This window comes from Medicago truncatula, chromosome 3 (genome assembly GCF_003473485.1).
Source record: "Medicago truncatula cultivar Jemalong A17 chromosome 3, MtrunA17r5.0-ANR, whole genome shotgun sequence".
Taxonomy (NCBI): domain Eukaryota; kingdom Viridiplantae; phylum Streptophyta; class Magnoliopsida; order Fabales; family Fabaceae; genus Medicago; species Medicago truncatula.
Genome location: NC_053044.1, coordinates 38,689,278 through 38,713,579, shown reverse-complemented (window position 1 = coordinate 38,713,579; position 24,302 = coordinate 38,689,278). Strand labels below are relative to the sequence as shown.

At 31.9% G+C, this 24,302-nt stretch overlaps 3 protein-coding genes across 7 annotated transcripts; 2 read left to right on the top strand and 1 right to left on the bottom strand.

Moving 5' to 3' along the window:
* Nucleotides 1-3,052: 3,052 nt before the first annotated feature.
* On the bottom strand, nucleotides 3,053-7,509 carry LOC25489544 (spermidine synthase 1). 2 transcript variants are annotated; one of them, XM_039831495.1, is made up of 10 exons: nucleotides 6,886-7,509; nucleotides 6,231-6,399; nucleotides 5,346-5,422; nucleotides 5,129-5,251; nucleotides 4,838-4,942; nucleotides 4,136-4,208; nucleotides 3,982-4,053; nucleotides 3,660-3,855; nucleotides 3,446-3,572; nucleotides 3,053-3,377 (listed from the first exon to the last, which is right to left on the bottom strand). In XM_039831495.1, the coding sequence occupies exons 2-10, from the start codon at nucleotides 6,388-6,390 to the stop codon at nucleotides 3,300-3,302; spliced, it is 1,011 nt and encodes a 336-aa protein (XP_039687429.1). In that variant the 5' UTR covers nucleotides 6,391-6,399; nucleotides 6,886-7,509; the 3' UTR covers nucleotides 3,053-3,299. The 2 variants fall into 2 exon arrangements, with proteins under 2 accessions (XP_039687429.1, XP_039687428.1); XM_039831494.1 differs by lacking the exon at nucleotides 6,886-7,509 and having other exon boundaries at nucleotides 6,231-6,610.
* Nucleotides 7,510-10,028: 2,519 nt separating this feature from the next.
* LOC25489543 (aldehyde dehydrogenase family 2 member B4, mitochondrial) lies at nucleotides 10,029-14,081 on the top strand. 2 transcript variants are annotated; one of them, XM_013605562.3, is made up of 11 exons: nucleotides 10,029-10,185; nucleotides 10,269-10,403; nucleotides 10,488-10,630; nucleotides 11,154-11,307; nucleotides 11,402-11,631; nucleotides 11,736-11,825; nucleotides 12,146-12,319; nucleotides 12,393-12,530; nucleotides 12,878-13,015; nucleotides 13,351-13,412; nucleotides 13,574-14,081. In XM_013605562.3, exons 1-11 carry the CDS (start codon nucleotides 10,095-10,097, stop codon nucleotides 13,845-13,847), a joined length of 1,629 nt encoding a protein of 542 aa, XP_013461016.1. In that variant the 5' UTR covers nucleotides 10,029-10,094; the 3' UTR covers nucleotides 13,848-14,081. The 2 variants fall into 2 exon arrangements, with proteins under 2 accessions (XP_013461016.1, XP_039687427.1); XM_039831493.1 differs by lacking the exon at nucleotides 13,574-14,081 and having other exon boundaries at nucleotides 13,340-13,403.
* Nucleotides 14,082-15,943: 1,862 nt separating this feature from the next.
* LOC25489542 (U-box domain-containing protein 18) lies at nucleotides 15,944-18,712 on the top strand. 3 transcript variants are annotated; one of them, XM_013605561.3, is made up of 2 exons: nucleotides 15,944-18,003; nucleotides 18,397-18,712. In XM_013605561.3, exons 1-2 carry the CDS (start codon nucleotides 16,003-16,005, stop codon nucleotides 18,445-18,447), a joined length of 2,052 nt encoding a protein of 683 aa, XP_013461015.1. In that variant the 5' UTR covers nucleotides 15,944-16,002; the 3' UTR covers nucleotides 18,448-18,712. The 3 variants fall into 3 exon arrangements, with proteins under 3 accessions (XP_013461015.1, XP_024635436.1, XP_013461013.1); XM_024779668.2 differs by having other exon boundaries at nucleotides 18,372-18,712; XM_013605559.3 differs by lacking the exon at nucleotides 18,397-18,712 and having other exon boundaries at nucleotides 15,944-18,290.
* The last annotated feature ends 5,590 nt before the right edge of the window (nucleotides 18,713-24,302 follow it).

The following is a 24,302-nucleotide window of genomic DNA, read 5'->3' as shown; positions in this document are numbered from 1 at the left end:
CCATTGGCCAAATTATGTTAACAAGGATCGTTCATGTCCATTTTCTTTTACTTTTGTTTACTTTAATCTTCTGTTGCTGGTTGTTGTTCTAACAAAAGTCATACTCTTAACACTAAGCCCGCGCTCTTCATTTAGAAAAAGATATATACTACCCCAGCCAATTTCATGTACATACAATATGCAGCATCATACATGCAACAATCTGGTTTTAGACTTTTCATTTCTCTGATAAAGACATTTTCTCCTCACCAAACAACACTAAATGAAAAATATTAACACAATCCACAAGACCCCAATTGCAAGAAAGACAGAGAAGGAACACATATACCTTTAAACTATGAAGCACGGACACTCCTCGGATAAAGCGTGTCCCCGTGTCAGACACGTGTCATGTCCGACACCGACACATATAATTACATTGAATTATGTGATTTTCTAAAAATGTTAGTTGTGTCGGCGTGTCTGTGTCGTGTCTGGTGTCCGTGTCCGTTCTTCACAGCCTTTAAACTTCCAAACTTGTTGATCCTAAGAAAAACAAATTAACAACCTGTTAGGAAAAGAAAACAAAAAAGATTAACAGAAAGAGTGAAAAGAAAGAAAATCAGGCAATGAAAACTCAATGTCTCCCTCTGATCACTGAAGACGCAACAAAACGAGAAAGAAAGCTTCTTATCCGTGAGAACTGAGTGTACATGCAATCTAGTTCCACATATATATGAGCTAGGACTTTCAATCTTAAATTTTTATAACCATATGTTGTAGGTATCGACCGTCATCGTTTAAAACTATAAAACACGGATACTCCTCGGATTAGACGTGTGTCGATGCCGTATCCAACACCGACACGATAGCGATATGTATAGTTAGATTGAATTATGTGATTTTTTCAAATTATAAATGATGTTGACTGTCACTATCCGTGTCTAGTGTCTCAATCTTTATAGAAAAACATGTTGAACCGACAAGGTTAGATTTTCCCTTGCAATTGATTTTTTTTTTTTTTTTATTTCTTTCTTCCATGTGCGATAACAAGGGATCGAACTCCTACCACTCACTTACAGGTGCGGTTATGGTGCGGAAATCCTTATGCACCCTGCATAAATTCAGAACTGGGGACATGGAAAAGTAGACAGGTACGAGTTGTCCTCGGATTCGAACTGGTCACTCGACCGAAAGCAAAGGCAAATAGACAGGTGCGAGCTTGTTCTTGGATGCGAACTGGTTACTCCACCGGAGACATAAACAAACAGACAGGTGCAAGCTGCTCTTGGATTTGAACTAGCCACTTGACCGAACAGAAACAGATAGACAGGTACAAGCTGTTCTTGGACTTGAACTAACCACTTGACCGAACAGAAACAAATTCACTGGAGATTAGTTTTTTTGACAAAATATAGATTGAAACTGACTTGACGTCGATTTTGAAAGGTAGAAATTGACCAATATCATTGGCTCATAAGATTTTGACAGAGAACCTGACATGAGTATTGAATTGAGACTGATGCTGATATTGGAAATGCACTATGCACGGATGATATAACAGTTTTATTAAATGTATGGGCACGTAGTATGCATGATTATGCATGTATGAATGCTTGTAACGCATGACTGTTGGCAGTTTGTAACTCACAGAAACCATTTCCACAGCAAGGTTTTGGTATAATTTTATGCAGGTGCTGGAAATCCTTATGCAGGTTCTGGAAACCATTGAGTTTTGGAGTACAACTCACAGAAACCATTTCTAAATTTATGCAGGTCTTATGCACCATAACCGCGCCCCTCACTTAATGAACAAGCTTATATTTATTTTTTTGGGAGAAGGCCTAAATTATTATTACTTGAGTTTTTTTTTTTTATCCCATTTACCAATTACATTAGTTTTTTTTTTTTTTTAAGGAAACCAATTGCATTAGTTATTATTCATTAGGTTTTTAGAGGAACTAAAGTTTGATCAATAATTATTTTATTCAAATATTGAACGTTTTCCTAAACGGTTCATTTTTGATGAAATTCATTAACCACCTAAATCCAATTAGTTGATGTAAATATCACTTAATATTACTGATTATATTATTTTTCTATAATACTAAGAATAATGTAAAAAAGTGGTCTAGTATCAATATTTCTTACATATTAATATACATAACAAATTCTAATGTAAAAAAAGTGTTATCATTTTTGTCATTTACATAATATTAATCTCAATAAGTTTAATTTGTCTATTTAATTGAGAAATAATATTTATGTGAAATTTTCATCCATGTAGATAAATAAAATAGGGACTAAATTTTTTATGTTGAAATTTTTTATATGGACTCAAACATGCTACTTTTTTATAAGGATTAAAAAAGAAATTTGATATATTTATAAAGATTAAAAACTTATTTAACTCAAAACACAATATGTTCCAATCTTATATTATTAAGGATACCGGTTAAGATCTCCAATGAGAGTAATCTATAAATTATTTAAAATTATCCACGACTCTTCAATAGTAACTCAGGTCTCGCATAATTTTATACTATTATTGGCTTCTCACTGGGGTGTGAAAAACCGAGTGTACAAAAATCCTTAAAAAAAAAAAACATATATTAGACTCATGTGGTTAATAAGCTTCACCAAATGACGAATCGTTTGGGATAATCCGAGTTTAATTTTTAGGTAGAACGATTTTTGACCAAAAGAACGAAAATGATGTGAAAAAAAGATAAATGACGAAATTGTTATCTGAAATTAAGTTAAGGGACGATAAATATAATTTTACCTTCTAGAAGTATAATTTTACCTATTTTTTAATGGAAAATGCTAACAAGTGTCCTTAGAGCATAAGAAGTTTGAAGTGGAAATTTTATCTTAAGATTTATGTATTCAAAACTTTGAAACATCAAAAAGCAATTTTTTTTTACAGGTGGTTAATTATGTTAACTATGTTGAGTTCAACTACAATTTCTTTCGCACATTGTTTTGTAGTCTCTCTAATCCAACTTTTATTCATCCGACCACTCTGTTAATACTACAATTGCACCAAAAATACAATGATTTGGTACAGATAAACGATATCATAAAATGTTGATTCAATTATTCTGCTTAATAGTCAACACATTTGTGAAGCATACATGGCTTATTGGAAGCATGGCATAATAGAAAGTATTACGTATACCAAAGTACAAGTAATTTTTTTTCTAAAAACCTTGACACAATAGCAACTAGCAATGATTATTGTCGGAATTATGAATAGAGACATGCTAAATTATTAGCATGATTTTTATTACAATCTATGTGGTCCTGTCTTGCTAACATCAAATCTTTTTTGCAGTGCTCTTATTAGCTTCTGTCCTTTTAGCAAAAGATGGCAAGCAAAATGAAGCTGAATGAACCTGAAACATAAAATGGTGTCAAATTATGCATTAAGAAGATAATATATGCTAAATTAGGGCTTGATTACCTCTGAGTTGTAATACTTCAAAGGATGCTTTGATATGCCATAATTTTCAGGACCAATAGGATTAATTGGATTTCTGAAGTCCACATATGGACCTTCAGTTGAGCAAAGCAAGAAACCAATCACTCCACTGAAAATTAATCAAAACAAATACTAATTAGTTAGTTATACTTATATAATCCTAATTTGGGATAGTTCTATGAACATGTTCACTTGCCTTGGATATGTTGGGACATTAGTCCAAGCATAGTCACTGGAGCCTTTGAAAATTTTGCGGCTTTTGATTAATAGTTCTTCAATATCCAATGACTTAAACCAAAAGCTCTCAGCTTGGATGCACAAAACTCCTCCAGGACGAAGAGCTTTTGAAATCAATTCAAAGAATTGAGTTTCAAAAAGCTCATGATCAGGCCCTGAATATCATATATAGATGTAAATAAATTACCAACTATTATAATGTAATGAAAATGTGTAAAAATAATTCTTAAGCAACAAATACTAGCTAATAGTACTAGAAGAGAAATGAAAGGGGTACTTACTTACTGGATCGAAGGCATCCACTATTATTGCATCATATGTGCCTTTTGGGACAGAATTCAGAAAAATTGTTCCTGCGCCAGTTTCAAATAATTAACCATCACAATAATAAAAATGACATAATGAATAATATATCTTTGGATGCACTATATATACCATCTATTACATGAAGCTTGACTCTGGGGTCCTTGTATCCAATAGCTATATCTGGGAAATATTTTTTATAAACCTGAAAACATGAAATATGTAAGAGTTTATCCATTTAACCTTAAGTCATAGACTTCAAATTTCCCCATTCACTATTTTTTTTTTTTAGAGAAAAGTATACCTTGTTTTATAAAGTTCTTCTTAATAAATTCAATAATAATCACCAATTTCATCTATAAATTTAGATACCCATATAATATGGTTCCTAAATTTAACAAAATTAACAAAATTCTAAAATAATTTTTTATTTTGAATTCATCACATTAGTCCTTGTCAAGATAATTTCAATGATTAGAACTAATCTTACTCGATCACAAGACCAAATGCACACACATAAAAAACACTTTTTCAAAAATTGATTTTGTTTTTTTTGTTGATCTTTATTATTTTGTGTGTGCCTTATACATATGGTCTTGTGATCATGTAAGACTAGCTTCAATGATTAAATTGACCGACTTAAAAATCACAATGATTAAATGTTTTTATTTTCGCACATTATTATGATTATTTTAATTTTGGAAACTATTTTGGGGTGATCTACTTTGCTATACTAGTACATTATACTATACATTACACAGGTAAATGTGTAAAGTCAAAGTTTGACTCTTTGGGCCTAGTATACAAAAGCAGGTCAAATATTATTTTACTCACATCAATCAGCATAGTGTCAATTTCACATATGTCAATTTGTTCAACAGAAGAGTGGCGGGAAATTTCCCTAAGGATGCCACCATCTCCTCCACCAAAAAGCAGCACCTATAAATTAGAGGACAGAAAAACAAAAAATGTAACATTTCAGCAAATCATGGTTTAACACACTTATAACATAGTACTGCACTATTGAAAACACACTTATAACATAGTACTGCATGCACTATTGAATATTGAAATGATTTGGATTTAATCGTTCTTGTAATGTGTAACACTATTTTTAGTATAAACCTTTTTTGGGTTTGGAATTGAGCAAAGAGGAAGGTGAGTCATCATTTCTTGGTAAGAACATTCATCTTTCTCAGTGAGTTGGAGTGCTCCATCCAGAACAAATACCTTACCATATGTTGATGTCTGAAATTCAATTAAATTTCATGTTCAATAATTTAATATCAAACCAAGTATTTAATAATTAAGATAATATGTTTTATATTGTTATCATCATTACCTCAAAAACTAGCATATCTTGAAATTCAGATTTCCCTTGGAAACAAATATTTTCTACCTTCAAGAAGTGTGCTTCCCCTGCAATATTTCAACAATCAATTTAATTAGCTTTAAACACTACAAATCAACATCATCATTTCTAGATGATTAATAAAAATTATGAGGTCTATGATATCTGCTTGAGCAATGTCCATGTGACAACATATTTAATTACTTAAGATTGTTCTTTAAGGAAGGTGTGGGGGTAGGGAAAATTAAAATAAATGACCTATTCATTAAACTGACATGTATGTATTTCACACAACATAATAACAAAATTATAATTACATTTAATTACCCTTGCAATTGAAGCATAGTAAAATATTTCATAATTTTCACTTGATGTGCCAACAATTTTCTTTTTCAAAATTAAGAACTCAAGGATAACAAATGCATATAAAAATTTAAAGCAAAGCTTGAAATCATTTTAATAAATTAAGTTCTCCTGCATTTTATCTTATATAATTAAAGAAATGGAAATGTTAACTAGTGTCCCATGGCACCGGTTAAAGAAGCAAATACTGTATAATAGTATAGCATTGGAACTTGTGTAATCAATTCCTCAAAAATGTAAAAAGTGTTGTTTTCTACTTTTTTTTTTTGAGCAAAAAATAAAATAAACAAAAATAAAAAATATATATATATGTCTACTTAAAACTTGCTTTTCTTGACTTCCTTAACACTTGCTCCGAAGACACTGGTTAGCATGACCCTTAAAGAAATACACATGTTCCCCTGTCATGGTAACTATACATATGAACAAGCCATTGATCAATGAGTAACTTAAAAATGATTTATTTTTTCATTTATAAAAAAATATATAAACAATTCATTCAAGTTAACCAACCTGGCCATATTGGACAGTGTTCTGCAAACCATCCAGGAATTTGTGGATGTTCATCACTTCTTGATTCTCCAACATTGCCTTCTGCAGCAGTGATTTTTGGAGTAGAGAAACCAGTTTCATCATTACTAGTTACACCTGAAGGATGGACTATAGAACCCATGATGTTTGGCTGCCACAAAGGGAAACACAGAAGAAATGTAGAGATCCAATTGTGGCTAAGTTGTCATGAAATATGTTCACATATATATACCACACAATGAGGCAGGTAAAAAGATAAATTAAGAGAAGGAAATTATAACTTTATTACGTATCAATGAAGAAGATGATGAAATCATGGTTGACTACTTTCAAAGAAAATGAGAATTTTTTTGACCATGTTGACTGCATGGTTGTTAATTAATTAAATACATTTTTTGATAAATTAAGTTTAGTCATATGCTTTCAGAAATTTGTATAAATATATAATATGTTGTTGAATGAATATACTTTTTTTTTTAAAATAAAAAAAGGCTTTTAGATTTTTTTTTTGAAGACATAAAAATGGAATATATTAACATTGGTGGTGATCCACTTCAGTACAAGGTGTACCAAAGGGCCACCCCTATAAAAGTCCAGTCATACAATATTTACAAAACCAACAAAGGTCAGTCGATACCCAAACAATGCATAGGGTCCAACCACCATCTCTGAGTACCGTACACAAAATTGGCGTTCTTAGCCTTAAGCCACCATAACAAATGAAATTTAACTTTCTCTAAAAGTTGGTCTACGGTGGTTTGGGTATTATTAAATATTCTATTGTTACGAGCATTCCAGACCACCCAGACACCAAGTAACCAAATGAGCTGAAGAAAGGATGTGTGTTTCTTCGAGGAACCTGTATAATGCATGAACCGCAAGAAATGATCATTAATCTCATAGGGGTCTACATCTTCAACACCAATCCAAGACCGTACCATCTAAAATATTATAATCAAGTCAAAAAAGAAAAATCTAACATCTTAAAAGTAAAACTCCTAATAACAATGAAAATTTCTTAATTAGGAAAATCTATAAAAAAATTAGCAAAAAAGAACCTGAAATTCTTAATTAAAAGACATTATATGACTTATGTCATATTTATTTATTTTTTATCATGTAGTCTAGTGGCTAGATATTCACCATTTAAAATGACTAAGTGAAAAATCTAAGTTTCGAACTCACACATATACCACAAAATTCCTACCAACCGAACTATGTACACTTACGGAAACTATTATATATTATATTTATAAAATATTGCATTGCATATTATTATTGGGAGCATCTAATGTGGACCGCTCAAAAATCATTAAAAGGTTCTTTCAAAAAAATCATTAACAGGTGAACTTTTACTATATTTAGTAAAAAACTAGAGATTAAATGTAATATTTTATTAAAATTTATTGAAAATAGCAAGATTCACCTTTAGCTGAAAAAAAATATGAATTGAGAAAATCATCGATGGCTGAGTTAATAACGGGTTTTACCGGGTGATTTTGAGTTTCATGGCTGTGATGATTTTATTTCTATCTCTCTTCTAATCAATTACCATCAAAATAATTTATTTAATCATTTATTTATCAATTAAATACACTAAAGTCACGAATATCGCTAAAACTCATACAATCCAAATATTTTTCATTATTAACCTATACAAAAAACACCCTTAGTTTTGCACAAAATTGTATTAAATATACATTCATCTTTTTGTTCAGTGACTAGACTCATACACTTTAAATATGAAGAAGTGAATAATTTTGAATTTGAATCCAGGACTCTGCATATCAGCATTTTGGGACATTGATTTATATTTATAGCTAAAGACAATAATATAATAACTTTTAAATTACATAATATATATATATATATATATATATATATATATATATATATATATATATATATATATATATAACTTATTATATTAATTGCTAGAGACAATAATATAATATCATAAGTTTCGAAATATATTATGTTCATACATACTTTTTCATGGGAACAAAAAATTGTCATGTAGTTTGTTGAGACAATATTTTGAGTTAAAAATTGACATAAGAATGATATATTACTATGAACACCGTAATTGTTGAAGCACAAGATGTGTCATAACAATCACGAAAAGATCACAATCCCGTCAAAATTACATCAAAGATAATCGATGCACATAGATAAAAGCGGGCTCGACCGCCAACTGTGTGTACCAAAAATAAACACCACGTAACTATCTTTCAACCATCACAAGGTATGTGATTTTACTTTATCTAGCAATAGTGGTATAGAACTTTGATGGTTCTGAAATAACCTGTCATTCCGTTCATTCCATAAAACTGAAACACACTAAAACCAAATCAAATGAAATAAGGATGGACGAGATTTCAAGTCACGTGCATATTCAATAAATTGCACAAAATGATATGAGATAGCATGAGAATCTACCCCTTCGACACCAAGCCATGCCCGCACCATAGGCCACAATGCACCAAAAATTGGACAAGACAAGAACAAATGATTCACATCTTCAACATGCCAACATCCCGTTACACAAAACTGAGCTTCCACATATAGAATCCCACGTTCTGGCAAATTTGATTTAGTAGGCAAACGATCCCTCAACATCCGCCAAACAAGGATAGAAACTTTTAAAGGAACCTGTTTATGCCAGATTAACTCCATATTTTGATGAACATGAGGTTGTTCCCGTGATGTTAACATGTTACACCACGAACAGTATAACCTCTAATATGATATTATATAGTTCTTTTTGGTCATTATATCACTCTAAGAACTAACCATATGCATATCATGAAATGCATTAGTATTTTGATCCTCAATTTGTTTTTTATTCGATTCTTTATTAAATCTATAGCATGGGATTGGTTCGGTAGTGATATCTGATAAAGGCTTTGGCTGCGACAAAATATTAACATGTCGATGAGAGATCACTCTATCCTCCACACTTGACATATTTTAAATCAGACCAAAACTGAGGATTTCTACCTCCTAATTTATTGTAGATCCTAGTTTAAAACTTAAGATTCGTTTCAAAGGTTTGTAAATTATCATTCCCTTTGAGCACCAATCTTTGATGTAAGCCCCTCACGTGATGAAATTTTTTATGCAACATTTGAAACACCACTCCTAGAATCTTTATCTAAAATGACCTCATCAATATTTATAAATTTCCTTGCATTTACCTTATGTTTTTTCCTTCTATATCTTCACGATTATTTTACTTTTGAAATTTCGATCGAGATGCATCATTCGATTGTTTTCGTCTATTATGTGATTTGACCGGTATACATGGACCAAAAATATGAGTAATCTTTTTATTATCATTTTTTATGAAATATATGAATTTTTAACGAATATTATACATAATTCAAATAATATTATTATATATATAACTCAGCGGGTAATGTCGGAAAAATACGCTAGTAAGTTAATTAGGTAAGGTCTAAGTCACGAGTCTATATCAAACATATCATTCTATAAGGAAAATGTAAATGGAGTACTCTTGTCTGGAGTGATTTTAACTGATATGTGAATAACTCGCTCATATTTTTTTAAAGGAAGTCTAAAATTTAGCCATGTGTTACAACTAGCTTTGGTTCTCTACTTCTATAGCTTTGGTGAATTGCTAAAATTGCAACGTGTGGAGACATAAAATTAAAGGAGGATGACACGAAGAAACCAAACTATGACTTTTGTTGTTTTGTTTATGGGAAACATGCATGATTCAGCATTCTTTTGAAATAAAATAAAAATATTGTACTAATACTTATTTATACTAAGTAGAACAAAACAATGCCACTGAGCCTAAGTTGGTAACAATCTTTTTCTATCATGGCAGCACGCAGATTTTTCTCCTTGGTTTCTCGTTCTCAATCTTTCCCTAGGCCTACTCTTGGCTTTGTTTCTCTGCTTCATACATTAGGTGACAGAAAATTATCACTAATCACCTATGGTTAATCCATTATTAGACAAATAATTAACAACCCTCCCTTTTTTTTCATGAAGGAAGAGACACTCAAAGGAGTAGAAACATAAGCAAGTTGAGCACTGCTGCTGAAGTTGATGAATTAATCACACCATCTGTGGAAATAAGATACACAAAGAATCTCATTAATGGGAAATTTATGGATGCTGCATCAGGTTCATGTGATTTAATAGTATACTAATACCTCTAATGTTATGCATAGTGGAGTGTAGTTGTGACAATTTATTATTGGTGAATAGGAAAAACTTTTCCTGCTTATGACCCAAGAACTGGGGAAGTGATTGCTCATGTTGCTGAAGGTGATCAAGAAGATATCAATCGTGCAGTATCTGCAGCTAGAAAGGCTTTTGATGAAGGACCATGGCCAAAGATGACCCCTTATGTATGAACTTCCTCTGCCTTCTAATTTTACTCTACTAAACAAACATTTACCAATAGTTTAAATTTTCATTGTTACTAATGAGAAGAATGGTAGAGTCCAACCTAAGAGGAAAATAATTTGAGAGAAATATTGATTACTTGGAATTGATAGAATGACAGAAAGTTGATAACAAGGAGTGTAGTGTATACTATACACTTAATATGGTGATCATAACTAAGTTAACAAATAATTAATACTAAGTTACTAACCAACCTTTAAGTTGAAACTACCTATAACAAACTTAACTAATTCTAACAAATCTCAGACTATATCTTACAGTTTACAAATGACTTACTATTATGGTCCTTTTAAACTAAAGTGGTTTTACACCTGAAACTGTGATTTCTAGCACATCCTTGATTTATATATTGAGTTCAATGATTTCTAAACCAATCTAGTAAGATATAATTGAATTTTAGTGCATAGTCATTAAACTCATATTTTAACCGATTACATTAATGTCTCTTAAGTCTTACCCCTGCAGGAAAGATCACGGATCCTATTGCGTGTTGCTGATTTGGTTGAGAAACACAACGATGAACTTGCGGCATTGGAAACATGGAATAACGGCAAGCTTTATGAGCAAGCTGTAAATATTGAAGTGCCTATGTTTGTACGTTTGCTCCGCTACTATGCTGGTGAGACAGAACAGTGAAACCAATAAGACGTTCATTTCTCTCTTCATTTATATACTACTGATTTTTGGTGATATTCGACCTGCAATTTATTCAGGTTGGGCAGATAAAATACATGGTCTCACAGTTCCAGCTGATGGGAATTATCATGTACAAGTATTGCATGAACCAATTGGGGTTGCAGGACAAATCATACCTTGGAACTTTCCTATATTGTTGTTTGCTTGGAAAGTTGGTCCTGCATTAGCATGTGGTAATACTGTTGTAGTAAAGACTGCTGAACAAACACCTTTAACTGGTTTATTTGCAGCACAGCTATTTCAAGAGGTAGTCATAATTCGATGTATATAGATCCAAATTGAAGAACACTAATTAAGATGCTGCATTGGATTGTACATTGTTGTCTATCTAAAATGCTTGTTTTGTGTCAGGCTGGTCTTCCACCTGGAGTTCTAAATGTTGTGTCTGGTTTTGGTCCAACTGCTGGTTCTGCTCTTGCCAGTCATATGGATGTTGACAAGGTAACCCTTTAAACACATGCATGTTCTATGCAGCACCCACGCTTTAAATTGAAGACATGTCAGTCTGGTGTCCACCCCGATACTTGTGGCGGACACTGACACTATATCAGCACATCATGTTGTTACATTCGGTTATTCCATTATCTCAAATTATTACTAGGGTGAATAGCCAATTTCGTGATCGGTGTATATGTGTTAATGTTTCATAGTGCAGGTTCTTTTTTACTACATCGTTAGTTAACTTGTTTAGTTAGCCATTATGTTTGAGAAAAGGTTAAACCATGTTGATTAGTAATGTATAAATTCTATTGAATTTGCAGATAGCATTCACTGGATCAACTGACACAGGAAAAATAATATACCAATTGGCTGCAAAAAGCAATCTCAAGCCAGTTACATTAGAGCTTGGAGGAAAATCACCATTTATAGTGTGTGAGGATGCTGATGTTGACAAGGCTGTTGAACTTGCACATTTTGCTTTGTTCTTTAATCAGGTTGATTTTGATTTCAAATAATTCTCTAAGTTGGACATGTGCATAAGATATTTACAAGCTTATGAATAATTAGGGTCAATGTTGTTGTGCCGGGTCGCGTACTTATGTCCATGAACGAATATATGATGAGTTCTTGGAGAAAGCCAAGGCCGCTGCTTTGAGACGTGTTGTTGGCGATCCATTCAAGAAAGGTGTAGAACAAGGTCCTCAGGTAATTAATAATATGTCTAATATTTAGTGTTTTCGACATAGAACAATTGAACCTTGAACCGGCCTTTATACCACGGTTTGGTTAGTTTGGTGATTTGATTCTAATTTTGCCTCGAGTTGTTTGACTGGTTTAAAGCAGTTGAACCGTAATTAAGAAATCTCTTCAAATAATATACTTTTAAGAATAACATGTTAGTATAATTAGTATTATGGTGTAGGTGGGATTGAATCTCTCCCTCCGTCTCTATAATATAAGTTTACAAGCTATTGTATGTGCGCTACTCGAACATGATATCCACATGATTGACATGACTGATATCATGTGCTTGCCTGTTCTGAGAATCCCAGGTTGATTCACAACAGTTTGAGAAAATCCTCAAATACATCAAGTCAGGTGTTGAAAGTAATGCTACTCTTGAATGTGGTGGTGACAGAATTGGCACAAAAGGCTTCTTTGTCCAACCAACAGTCTTCTCAAATGTTCAGGTGATCATGCCACCATTTCTTATACCCTCAAACACGAATAAATGTTGATTTAGTCCTTTGAATTTACAAAATAGTAAATCAGTCCCTTAATTTTCTATTTAGTCTATTTATCAATGAAAGACCTATATATTCATCTTGAATAATATTTTGTAGCATAAAATATGCAAGGTCCGGGGTTCAAACCTCGGCCACCACCAATAAATTGTTATTTTGTAAATTTGACAGACTAAATTAATCAACTATTATAATTTGAATGTCAAAAATGTTATTTAGTCTGAGACACAAATTGATCATATTTTATTTTGAAATGATATGTGACGCTAGTGATTAATCAGGATGACATGTCAATAGCTAAGGATGAGATCTTCGGCCCTGTTCAAACCATATTGAAATTCAAGTATGTATCCCTTTTCACATTTATAAGACTATAGTACTACTAGTATATTCACCAAAAAAAAAAAGGACTAGTACTAGTACTAACAAATTTGTTTGAGCCCAAAAAGACAAATTAAATAATTGAGACTAATCTTATTTGATTTGATTTGATGAATACAATAGGGACACTGATGAAGTCATAAGAAGGGCAAATAATACACGTTATGGTCTTGCTGCAGGAGTGTTCACAAATAATTTGGACACTGCAAATACTTTGATGAGAGGATTAAAGGCAGGAACAGTGTGGATTAATTGCTTTGATGTGTTTGATGCTGCAATTCCATTTGGTGGGTACAAGATGAGTGGGGTAGGAAGGGAGAAAGGTATATATAGTCTTCATAATTACTTGCAAGTTAAGGCTGTGGTTACACCTCTAAAGAATCCAGCATGGTTGTAAATGTAAGTTAATCAAGTAAGTATATGGTTGGTTTTGATGTGATTGAGAATAAATAATGGGTGTGACATGTATATATGTAGTGTAATGTCTACTTCAATGGAGATAAGATAATGTTAGTTAATTAATAACTAGGATGAGATCATACATAAGATGCGGGTCGTGTTGGAACACATCCTCGAGTAGATGTTGTGTTGCTGGCTTGTAATTTGTTCAATAAACCTATCTTTTTCTCCACTTGATTAAATAAATTTAGATTATGTTTGATTATGCTGTGATTAGAGCTGAAAAGCACTCGAATTTTTTACTCGTTTTTGAACTCGATTCAATAAGAATTTGTTTAGCTTGAAATTTGTCTTGAGTTAGATATGAATTTTATTTTAACGCGGGTTTATTTCTTTTAAAGTTTATAAATAATGAGTTCAGTTTATTATGTTCTTTTAGTTGGCTTGAATCATATAATCTGAAGTCTTCCTTCAAAAAAAGAAAATCAATTTTTAGATCTTTGAAATTAAAAAATAAATAAATACATAGTGAATTAAAATCAAAGATATTCCAAGCATAATTTAGATTATGGACATAGTATTTGTAAATTTAGCTCAGTTGGTAAGAATAATGTATAATATATGTAAAATTTGAACTTTGAACCTCGAACACCACCAAAAAGATGATGGACATAAATATAAATTTGTCATTTTATGCATAACTAGAAACACCCCAAAACAAAATATAAAACCACATAGAAACTAGTAAGATTCACTAAGGCAAAACCAAACAAATTTCACAACTGTTATTTTTTTTTAAGGAAAATTGCACAACTGTTATATTGATTTTGACAATTATTATTTACCATGCGTGTAATAAAATATAAGCAAAAGAATTCAAAAAAATTAAATTTCCTTTTTTTATTTTAACAATAAAAAATGAGATATACTCAACTTTTATACCTTTTTGACAAAACTCAACTTTTTATATTTTTTGTTATAGAAAGTATAACGATTATATTTTGACAATAATTTTTCTTTTTTTTTGTCAGTAAATAATTTTTCTTTAGGGACATCTCATTCAATAGTTGGGATAAAAATGTGTTGTTTTCTACAGCACTTGAATCCATTTTCCTTAGACAGGGCATATGTGATTGACCGACATCAAGCACAGTGCTTTTTCATTTTGACAAAATCATATTATTTAACCTTTAGTACAATCCTTTTTCTTTATTTTTTTGTGAACTTAAGCATAGTGCTTTATACCGACATATCACTACATTTTGATTAATAAAGTAAATATTATTTACCCAGAAGTCTCAGCTCAAGTGATAAAATGCTGAAATTGTTAGGCCGGATGTCATGACCGGGGTTCGAACTTCGATACCTGTCTGTTTAATTTAGTTAGTAGGAATAATGTATAATATGTGTAAGATCGGAGCCCCAAACACAAATAAAAAATTGGCTAGTGATATATGTTAGTTTGAATTTTAGATTTTCCCATTTATTTATTTTAAGAATAAATTTCCATCTATTAAACTATTGATAAAAAAAATACCAAACCAAGATACGGATTATGACCAAGAAATAAATTTCAAAATTAAAATCTTGCTTTTCTACTTTTTTATCAAGTAGACTAATGATTAAAAATTCACCTTTTAATTACTGGAAATTAACATTAATTTTTTTTTCTTCTCAAATAGACCACTTTCAATCAATATTTGAAAACTTTGTAGTAGAAGCAAAACCACCTTATCCAAACATTACCGTGAATCAATCTCAAATCATAAATTTTTTTATGATAAATCTAAAATCATATATCAAAATTATCATCTGAAAAATTAATCCTGGTTCTATGGACTGATGTAACAGTAACATACCTTCCTCCCTCCTGTGTTGGTTTAAAATTTCACAGCCATGCCACTGTCATGGATTCTAATAAGCAGTTCCAAATCCAATGGCAATGGATTATTTATTTATTTTAATTTGATATTTGATCATAAAAATTCCAAACCATCTTCATTTTCCTAAAAAGAAAATCAGAAAATTGCATAGGGATTAAAATTCCTTTGACCGCATCATCATATAATAATTGAATCATCATCATTCTCATTCTCATTCTCATTCTCCTCCTGAGCAAACTTTTCTAATTCCCCTCTGCTCCAAATTCTTAAATGACTCCAACCCAACGCCGTCCCTTATCCTTTCCAGCAGTCCACCCCTGCAAATCCATCTCTGCTTCAACCCTCTTAACTTCCCTCATCACTCTCTCACAAAACATATGCACTTTTCAACCAAATACCTTCCCTACTCAAAAACCATACGCCAGAGAAACAAAACGCCAAATCCAAATTCTTCTCATATTCTTCCAAGACCTTCAATCACATAACTCTTTCATCCCCCAACCAATCATTCCTGTCTTCTCCGAACTTCACTTCACACTACAAAAAATTCACTTCTTATTCCAAGATTGTTCAATTCAAGGCACAGGTCTCTTGTTGCTCGTCAAATACCAATTCGTTGCCACACAGTTTTATCTTCTCATATGCTCAGTCTCAAAATCTCTTGACGCGTTACCCCTTAATCTCATCGATGTATGCGATGAGGTTAAAGAGGTAATTCAATTACTAACCAAACAAGCTAGACATATCCAGCTGGAACTTGATCATAATGATGAATACACAGCCAAAAGCGTCAACTCAATTTTGAATCAATTCGAACTAGGAATTGAACCTGATGTAGATTCCATCAAACAAGTACTTGATTATCTTGAAATCAAAACTTGGTTTGATTGTAACAGAGAAATCAAATTCCTCCAAGACGAAGAACTAGAGAAACATCAATATCAAGAGAAAGAGATTCATTTGTTGAGTGGTTTAATAGGTTTTTTGTGCTATTGTCGTGTGATAATATTCGAAACACTAGATTTTCAATTTCAACTGCTAAGCCATAACAAAACTGAAACCAGGTGCACAGCAGAGATGTTAAACTACATAACACCGGATGATTACCGTTGTCCGATTTCTCTGGAACTAATGACAGATCCTGTAACTGTTTCCACTGGCCAAACATACAACAGAACCTCAATTCAAAAATGGTTTAAAGCAGGAAACATGACATGTCCAAAAACAGGAGAAAGACTCATTTCCACTGAGCTTTTTCCCAACACAGCACTTAAAACACTTATCCAACAGTTCTGTTATGATAACAAAATTTCAGTTTCAACATCCAAGCTCCACATCAGCAAACCTGCATCCACGGTTAATCCCGGTAGTCCAGCTGCAGCACATGCAATACAATTCACGTCATGGTCATTAGCCCGGAGACTAGTTTTCGGAACAGAGGAACAGAAAAACAAAGCAGCTTATGAGATTCGTTTACTCGCGAAATCAAATGTTTTCAACACGGCATGTTTGGTTGAAATTGGAACTGTGCCACCGTTGATTGATCTTGTTCTAACTTCAACAACGCAAGAGAACGCAATTGCTGCTCTTTTGAAGCTTTCGAAGCATACTAATGGCCGCGAAGTTATCATGGAGAGTAGAGGTTTAAAACCTATTGTTACAGTTCTCAGAAAAGGATTTAGTTTAGAAGCCCGTCGAGTTGCAGCTGGTATAATATTTTACCTCACTTCAGTGAAAGAGTACAGAAAATTAATAGGCGAAAATTCAGAGGCAGTTTCTGGTTTAGTTGAATTGATAAAGAAAGGAACAATTCGAGGAAAAAAGAACGCGGTGCTTGCAATTTTCGGGTTGTTATTGCTTCATAAGAATCATTCTAAGGTACTTAACTCTGGTGTTGTTCCGGCTATTGTTAAAGTTTTAGGTTCTTCGGATAAAGGTTATGTTGTTAATGATTGTTTAGCGGTTTTGGTAGCATTGGCGGAGAATGTGGATGGTGCTCGTGCTGTATTAGAATGCTCGGGTTTGTCATTGGTTATTGGGATTTTGCAATCTGCAAATTCGCGTGCGGAGAAGGAGTACTGTGTTTCCATTTTGGTTTCACTATGTGTTAATGTTGGTGGAGAGGTTGTTAGTGTTTTGGCGAAGCATGCTTCGGGGATTATGCCTTTGCTTTATGCAAATCTTACCGATGGTACTCCTCAAGCGGAGAAGAAAGCGCGGAAACTTATTAATGTCTTGCAAGAATTTGATGAGAAGAGGACTTTGGGAATGGTAGGTTCTTCTGTTATGCAGCAAAGATTGCTTCAGTTGAATTAGTTAGTTAGAACCTTCTTCCTTTTTTCTCTTTGTGAATAAATATAGAATCATACATACATCCAATGTCTTAGTTTATCCTATATAGAGTAAAAATTACTATTGGATTAGCTCCATGTTTTATTATTCTACGAGCTAATCTCAATTGAATAGCTTTTACTAGACTGAAAATTTTGAAGAGATATAAAATTAGTTGAAGAAGTTGCACGTTTTCTGAATTAGAGCAATTATCTCTTGAGATTCCATTTGTTTGGCTTTGTGAATTAGAGCAATTATCCCCTGGTGAATTAAAATCAATTTACTTACAAAAACAAACAATTTCATAGGTGCTGGTTATTTGCTTGATGTCAGGTGTTGGTTCATGTGGGTGTTGTTGTTGCTGTTGCATATAATAATGACTGAAATCTTCTCTGCACTACAACTACGACGTTGCTAATTTTTTCGGGCAACATAATTTATGCTGAAACAAATGAGTATGCTAGTGTGTGAATTGGGATGGCAATTGGCCCGAGATTCGATGGATATCCGTAATGGGTGGGGTAAAACCATCTTTTATGGGTTCGGATATTACCCGTAAATTTTAATGGATACGAGTAAGAGTAATATACTACCCAACCTCGCAATCCGCATATATATATTTATATAATATGATAAATAATTTATTTAATTTTTGTGTATAATTAATTTATTTATTTAGCTATTTAGATCTAAGCAGTGGCGGTGCCACATATAAGTGAGGGGATGCAAGTTGCTTTTAAAATTTGCACATGATTGCACTGTTTTATTAGTGCTTGAACCTCCTCATATTTTAACATTGCAATTGACCCAAACATTTTGCACCAATAACCCAAGTTTCTCTCACCCTATGAATGACACTAGTCTCACTTTTATGTTAGCACAATAGTATTTGGCTCAACTATAGATAATTGACTTCCTTTTTGATATAACTCTATTTTTATTTTATTTTTTTTAAAAGGCCAACTCTCTATTTGGTTTTTCCTATTACATTTGTTTTCTTTTATTTTCTTATTAATAATTGTAATTGTAATAATTGAATTCCTTCTAAATAGAACACAAATCCTAAAAGTCTTTTAAGAAGTTTTTACCACTAAACTAAGTATGTCGCAGAGTTTAATTCTTGCAAATATAATATATATTACTAAATATTTTATATTCTTTCATAACTTAATACTCCCACCATCCTAAATTTTAACAGGAAAAGTTCACTTTCTTTGTCCCAAATTATAAATAAAATTGACAAATGTTTACACTATTTGATCAAGTTGGTTTCAAATGTCATCTTTTCCAAATAAAATAAAATAAATCTTACTTATTCTCAATTTTCATGAACTCTAATGCAAGGTGTATCCAAATTACTCTCCCTCACATTTTTTCTGTAACCAATAACTTATGCAAATTATTTTTACTTCTTTCCATGAAACATATTTCAACACAAAATGTTATACACCAAATTATTATGCTTTAGAATTATAAATTTATAATTTATACAAATTCTAACTTAGATTTTGAAATTTATAATTTATACAAAATATGGAAAATATGAAAAATAATAATTAAACATTTATGCAAAAAAAATTGATATTTGATTGGAAAAAAAAGACGAAAATTATAAATTTAGTAGTATAAATAAATGATAATTAAAAGAAAAAATAACTGCACAAAACTTTCATAGCTCTGATAAAGTTGAAAGGTCTGAACCCCCTACTCCAGGATCCTGGCTACGCCACTAGGTCTAAGCCTAAACCTAAAAACTACTTAATACAATAATTGATCCCTCTTGCTAGTATACAATTTTTGAAGGATGTTTTGCATGTTTTTTATTTTGTTAAATACTGCGATTCATATTTTACGAGTTGATTTGAAAAAATTTGAACCATAGTTTTATTTCAATTGTGATATTTTTATTGTCTTTTCATAGTTAAAGTGCGGGTATGGGCACTAAGGTGTCCATAGAGTATGGGGAAGAGCGCTAAAGTTCTAGGCCAAAAGGGTACGGACTCGGGTACAGATATTTTTTACAAACGTGGGTATGGAGAAGGACATTGTTACCCTACCTATAGGGTACCCACTGTCATCCTTATGCGTGAATTAAAAATCATAGACATCACATGTAGGAGACATAACATACAATATTAGTGTATAAATAAGTCGGGTTTTTTAGGGTGCAGACAGTTCAACCAAGTTGGGTCTTCAAAAGTGACATGCCTCAGAAACAATTTATAGCCAATACCCACCCCAATCAAAGGAAAAAAAAATGTTCTTATCTCTTCTTTCTTCCAACACACTACTTCTTTCTTCTTCTACACCTCTCTCGCGTTCCATCATAACCTCCATCTCGCAGTCGCGCGCCTCCACACACTGGTAAGTGGTAACCACCACCAATCCAACATTCATCTATCCTATAGACTTTAGTTATCCTTTTTGGATAAGAATTTAATTTTATCAAACCATCCAATTTGTATAATTACTTAATCAGTCAATTTTGAAAGCAATTTCAAAAAATCACAACAATACTTTCTTTTTTGCAGAACTGTGTTTTTAATTTATTAAGGGCCTATTTTTATTATGAGAACCGAACATCCAATTTCATAGGGACGACCCTGTGTATAAATAGTGGATGTAGGATACTTGGGGGTGTGCCTCAATGGGTGCCCACTCACGCAATCAACATTTCCACCACACGCGTGTGTGCCGTTCCCACGTCAAGCTTTTGCATGTATCAGCGTGCACATGACCACAAACATGCACACATTGTCATTGTGCATTCGGCACATGCCCACGTGCACCTTCCACGTTTCAGCTCACTCTCGCATCTATTATTAATGAGACATGATTAGGACATCCCTTTCCAAAGCACACCAAAACTCTAAACATTTATGAGTTTTTTCTCTTCTCCATATTCTGATTGATGTACTTTTAAGCCACTTATCCACTTTTTTTATGTCGCTTTAGAAGTTTTAGTGGTCTTAATACCATATTTTAAGTGTATTTCCAGAAAAGACGCTACAATATAGTTTAGAAGGAATGTGATGCAATAGTTTTAACTTTTTATGTTACGATATTAAGTTTCGCTCAAATTAGAGCCTAAACTCTGGTACTCCTTATTGATGGTTAAATTTTTAACTTAATCTTAAATTGAGAATATTAATTTTAATTTAGAAATTTAAGTGTTTTTTGTACAAGAAGAAATTTAAGTGTTATGAACTTCAATTATAGAAATGAAAAAAAAAACATAATTAATATATCATAAATTTAAATAAAAATAAATAAATATTAGCTAAGTTATATACATAATTGATTATCTCTCATTCACATGTCTTGAATATGACTATTGAAGTCATGCATATCAACAATCAAAATATCCTCCAACTAAATTCATGATGCCACCAATATATATTGTGAAACAGTTCATCCTCCCTCATTATTCATGTATTAAATATGATTTTTGAAGTCATAAATATCAAGTGAGAATTAATAATGTATATGATAGAAATAAAAATGATTGTAAATTCTAACATCATTACATTTACGTATGTAATATTTTTTTAATATTCTCACATCATTAAATTTTGTCAAATAACTATTTTTTTATTTTTTATTTTGTAATGTTGCACTATTTTTGGGCTTAAAAGATGAACACCATAGTACTAAAACAAAAATTCATTATAGTACTAAAACATTTATCACTTAAAAATTCATAAATATCTCTCTATTGCTATGGTTTTCGTGTCAATACTACTTTTTCTTTGTAAATTATGATTGTCAAATAAGTTGTCACCAAATTGATTGTTCAAATAACACTCCTCTTCTCTTTCTATTGTTTTGGTTTTTGTGTCAATATCTTATTTTCTTTGTATAATTTTAATTGTCTCAAAAGTTGTCATTTAAATGGATGTTCAAATAACACAACTAAAAAAAAATGTTTGTCCTCTAAATATTTATACATATTATATGTACTACAAAAAAGGCTAAACTGCACTTTTCGCCCCCTATTAAAAAAAATGGCAAAAATGACCCCACATGTTTTGGGAAACATGCTCTTTTGACCCTAACATAAAGGAAATATGATATTTTGACCCCTTATCTTCTCAAAAAGTTACGATCATGGCTCCTGTTTTAGGACATGTGGCATCTTCTCAACAATTTTGGGATGAAAGGTAACAAAATTGTCATTTTTTTAATAGATTATCAAAATTACAATATTTTAAAACTTAGAGGACGAAAAATACAGTTTAGCCTTAAAATAATATTATTGTCCCTTAAGTCTTAACTATGGGGATTTGGGCACTTGTCTACTCTAATTGTGCTTAGGGATGACTGTGAGGTGTTGCACCCTTCAGACATTTAAAGCATGTTCATTTTTTTCAAAAAAAATTAATACTTAGTTTCTCATAAAATAAAACTACAATAAACCCGGAGGAGGGAGAAATTCAAAAGCTTAAACCATAGAGCCTAAATTCCAAAAATTTTCAACTTTCAAAATGGAAACATATTTTTATATAAATAATGGTTATATTTGAGCAAATCTGCGCTTGAGTTTTCCTTCTTTTTTTTTTTTAGGTAGTTTAGTGGTTAAAACTCACACATTTTAAATGTGGAGAAATGAGGTGTCCGGGGTTTGAACCCCGACCTCTACATATAAAATGCATTTGTCCCTACCAACTGAGCTAAGCTCACTGGAACATTTTCCTAGTTTTTATCGTCCTTTAATTTTTAATTTTTATTGTTTGACCTTTTACCCCATTTATTCAATCCAAAAATGATTGAGCACGTCCGTTTAATGTTCAGTTGTATTTTTATTAGATATTAACAACTTATATTTGTTATTTTCAGTTATTTTAAAAGAGGTTCGAGCATTATTCACATGTTAATGAATTCCATATTATTATATCTTTCTTTTTTTAATGAAAATCAATAATCAATAAAGTGTATAAATACCCTATTATTTTTGGCTTCGTCAACTAGGTTAACCGATGGAAGTTGATGTAGAACCACCATTTGACTTGTGCTTGTTAGATCTTAGTAGAACCACTATTGGAACAGATTTGAGTGACTATCAATGTATTGGGTGTGTCCTTGGGTGGCTATCAATATTTTGGGTATGTCTCAACACAAAACGGACTAAAAGGATTGTCCTACTCATAACCTTATAGATGATTAAAAAGGTCGCATAGCTCAGCTGGTAGATCGCTAATTCTTAACCTTGTCACTGTTTATTAAAAATGTCTATTTATAAATGATTTTATACCAACACAACAACAAATAGTGAATCGATATTTTCAGATGGAACATCCAATTTACACCTTGACCTAACAAAATCTTGGTGCATACTTTTGAGACCAATAATTTTATGCTCACACTTAAAAAATGTATCATGACTGTTTATTTATAATAAAATAATTTTCTTTATGTTCCTTGTTTCACACTGATAAATTCTCTAGAATAGTTTGTTTGGTTAATTGATCATTAAGTATGACTTAATCATGAGACCATGTCAATGTTAATGACGTTACTCTTTAAAGTATTCACACAAGTTTTACTATAAAATGGGATAACATTAATGCATATAGACTATTATTTCATAGATCGATGGTCTTACTTCATAGATTATGGATATGAGAATTCAAGTCTTAACATAAGTATAAATATCATGGCTAATATTTATATCAGGCCGGCCCACCATAATAATACTAGATAATGTGATACGTAAGTGTATAGCATATTCTCAAAGTAATGGTGGTGCATCCCACCCTTCTATCTGAAACCACTATGACCCCTGAATATGAAGTTTGGTGCATTGTTGTCAATCAAGCATTGTCTGTAACAAGAAAAATATAAATTCGATTGATAAACACTTTACAAATCATATTGAGGGACCTGAGTAATCTAGATGAAATTTGTCCCTCCTACCTGCAGGAACAATAATGACAATGGACCCAATATTGAATTGAACAAGGGTGATACGGTTTATAGCTTGTGTTCAATATAAGCATATGGCAAATTGATAATTACACACATGATCTTTATAACATAATGATTTGGTCTGAACACATGACATTCTCGTCATTTAGATAGAATTGATGTATTGCTAGACATCTCTTGATGTATATAATATTAAATATATGATTTAATATTATTGCCAACGTTACAAGAACATATAAGAGCATACACATAAGGATAGATAAATGAGAGTTAAATAAATAAGTAATACTTATTTATTATTTGGTAATACGATC

Coding starts and splice junctions, on each gene's coding strand:
- LOC25489542 (XM_024779668.2), top strand. CDS start 16,003: ATGACTCCAACCCAACGCCGTCCCTTATCCTTTCCAGCAGTCCACCCC. Junction 18,004..18,371: donor AGAAGAGGACTTTGGGAATG/GTAGGTTCTTCT, acceptor ACAATTTCATAG/GTGCTGGTTATTTGCTTGAT.
- LOC25489543 (XM_013605562.3), top strand. CDS start 10,095: ATGGCAGCACGCAGATTTTTCTCCTTGGTTTCTCGTTCTCAATCTTTC. Junction 10,404..10,487: donor ATTTATGGATGCTGCATCAG/GTTCATGTGATT, acceptor ATTGGTGAATAG/GAAAAACTTTTCCTGCTTAT. Junction 11,826..12,145: donor GTCATATGGATGTTGACAAG/GTAACCCTTTAA, acceptor TTGAATTTGCAG/ATAGCATTCACTGGATCAAC.
- LOC25489544 (XM_039831495.1), bottom strand. CDS start 6,390: ATGGGTTCTATAGTCCATCCTTCAGGTGTAACTAGTAATGATGAAACT. Junction 4,943..5,128: donor CAATTCCAAACCCAAAAAAG/GTTTATACTAAA, acceptor TCTAATTTATAG/GTGCTGCTTTTTGGTGGAGG. Junction 3,378..3,445: donor TGAAGTATTACAACTCAGAG/GTAATCAAGCCC, acceptor TTTATGTTTCAG/GTTCATTCAGCTTCATTTTG.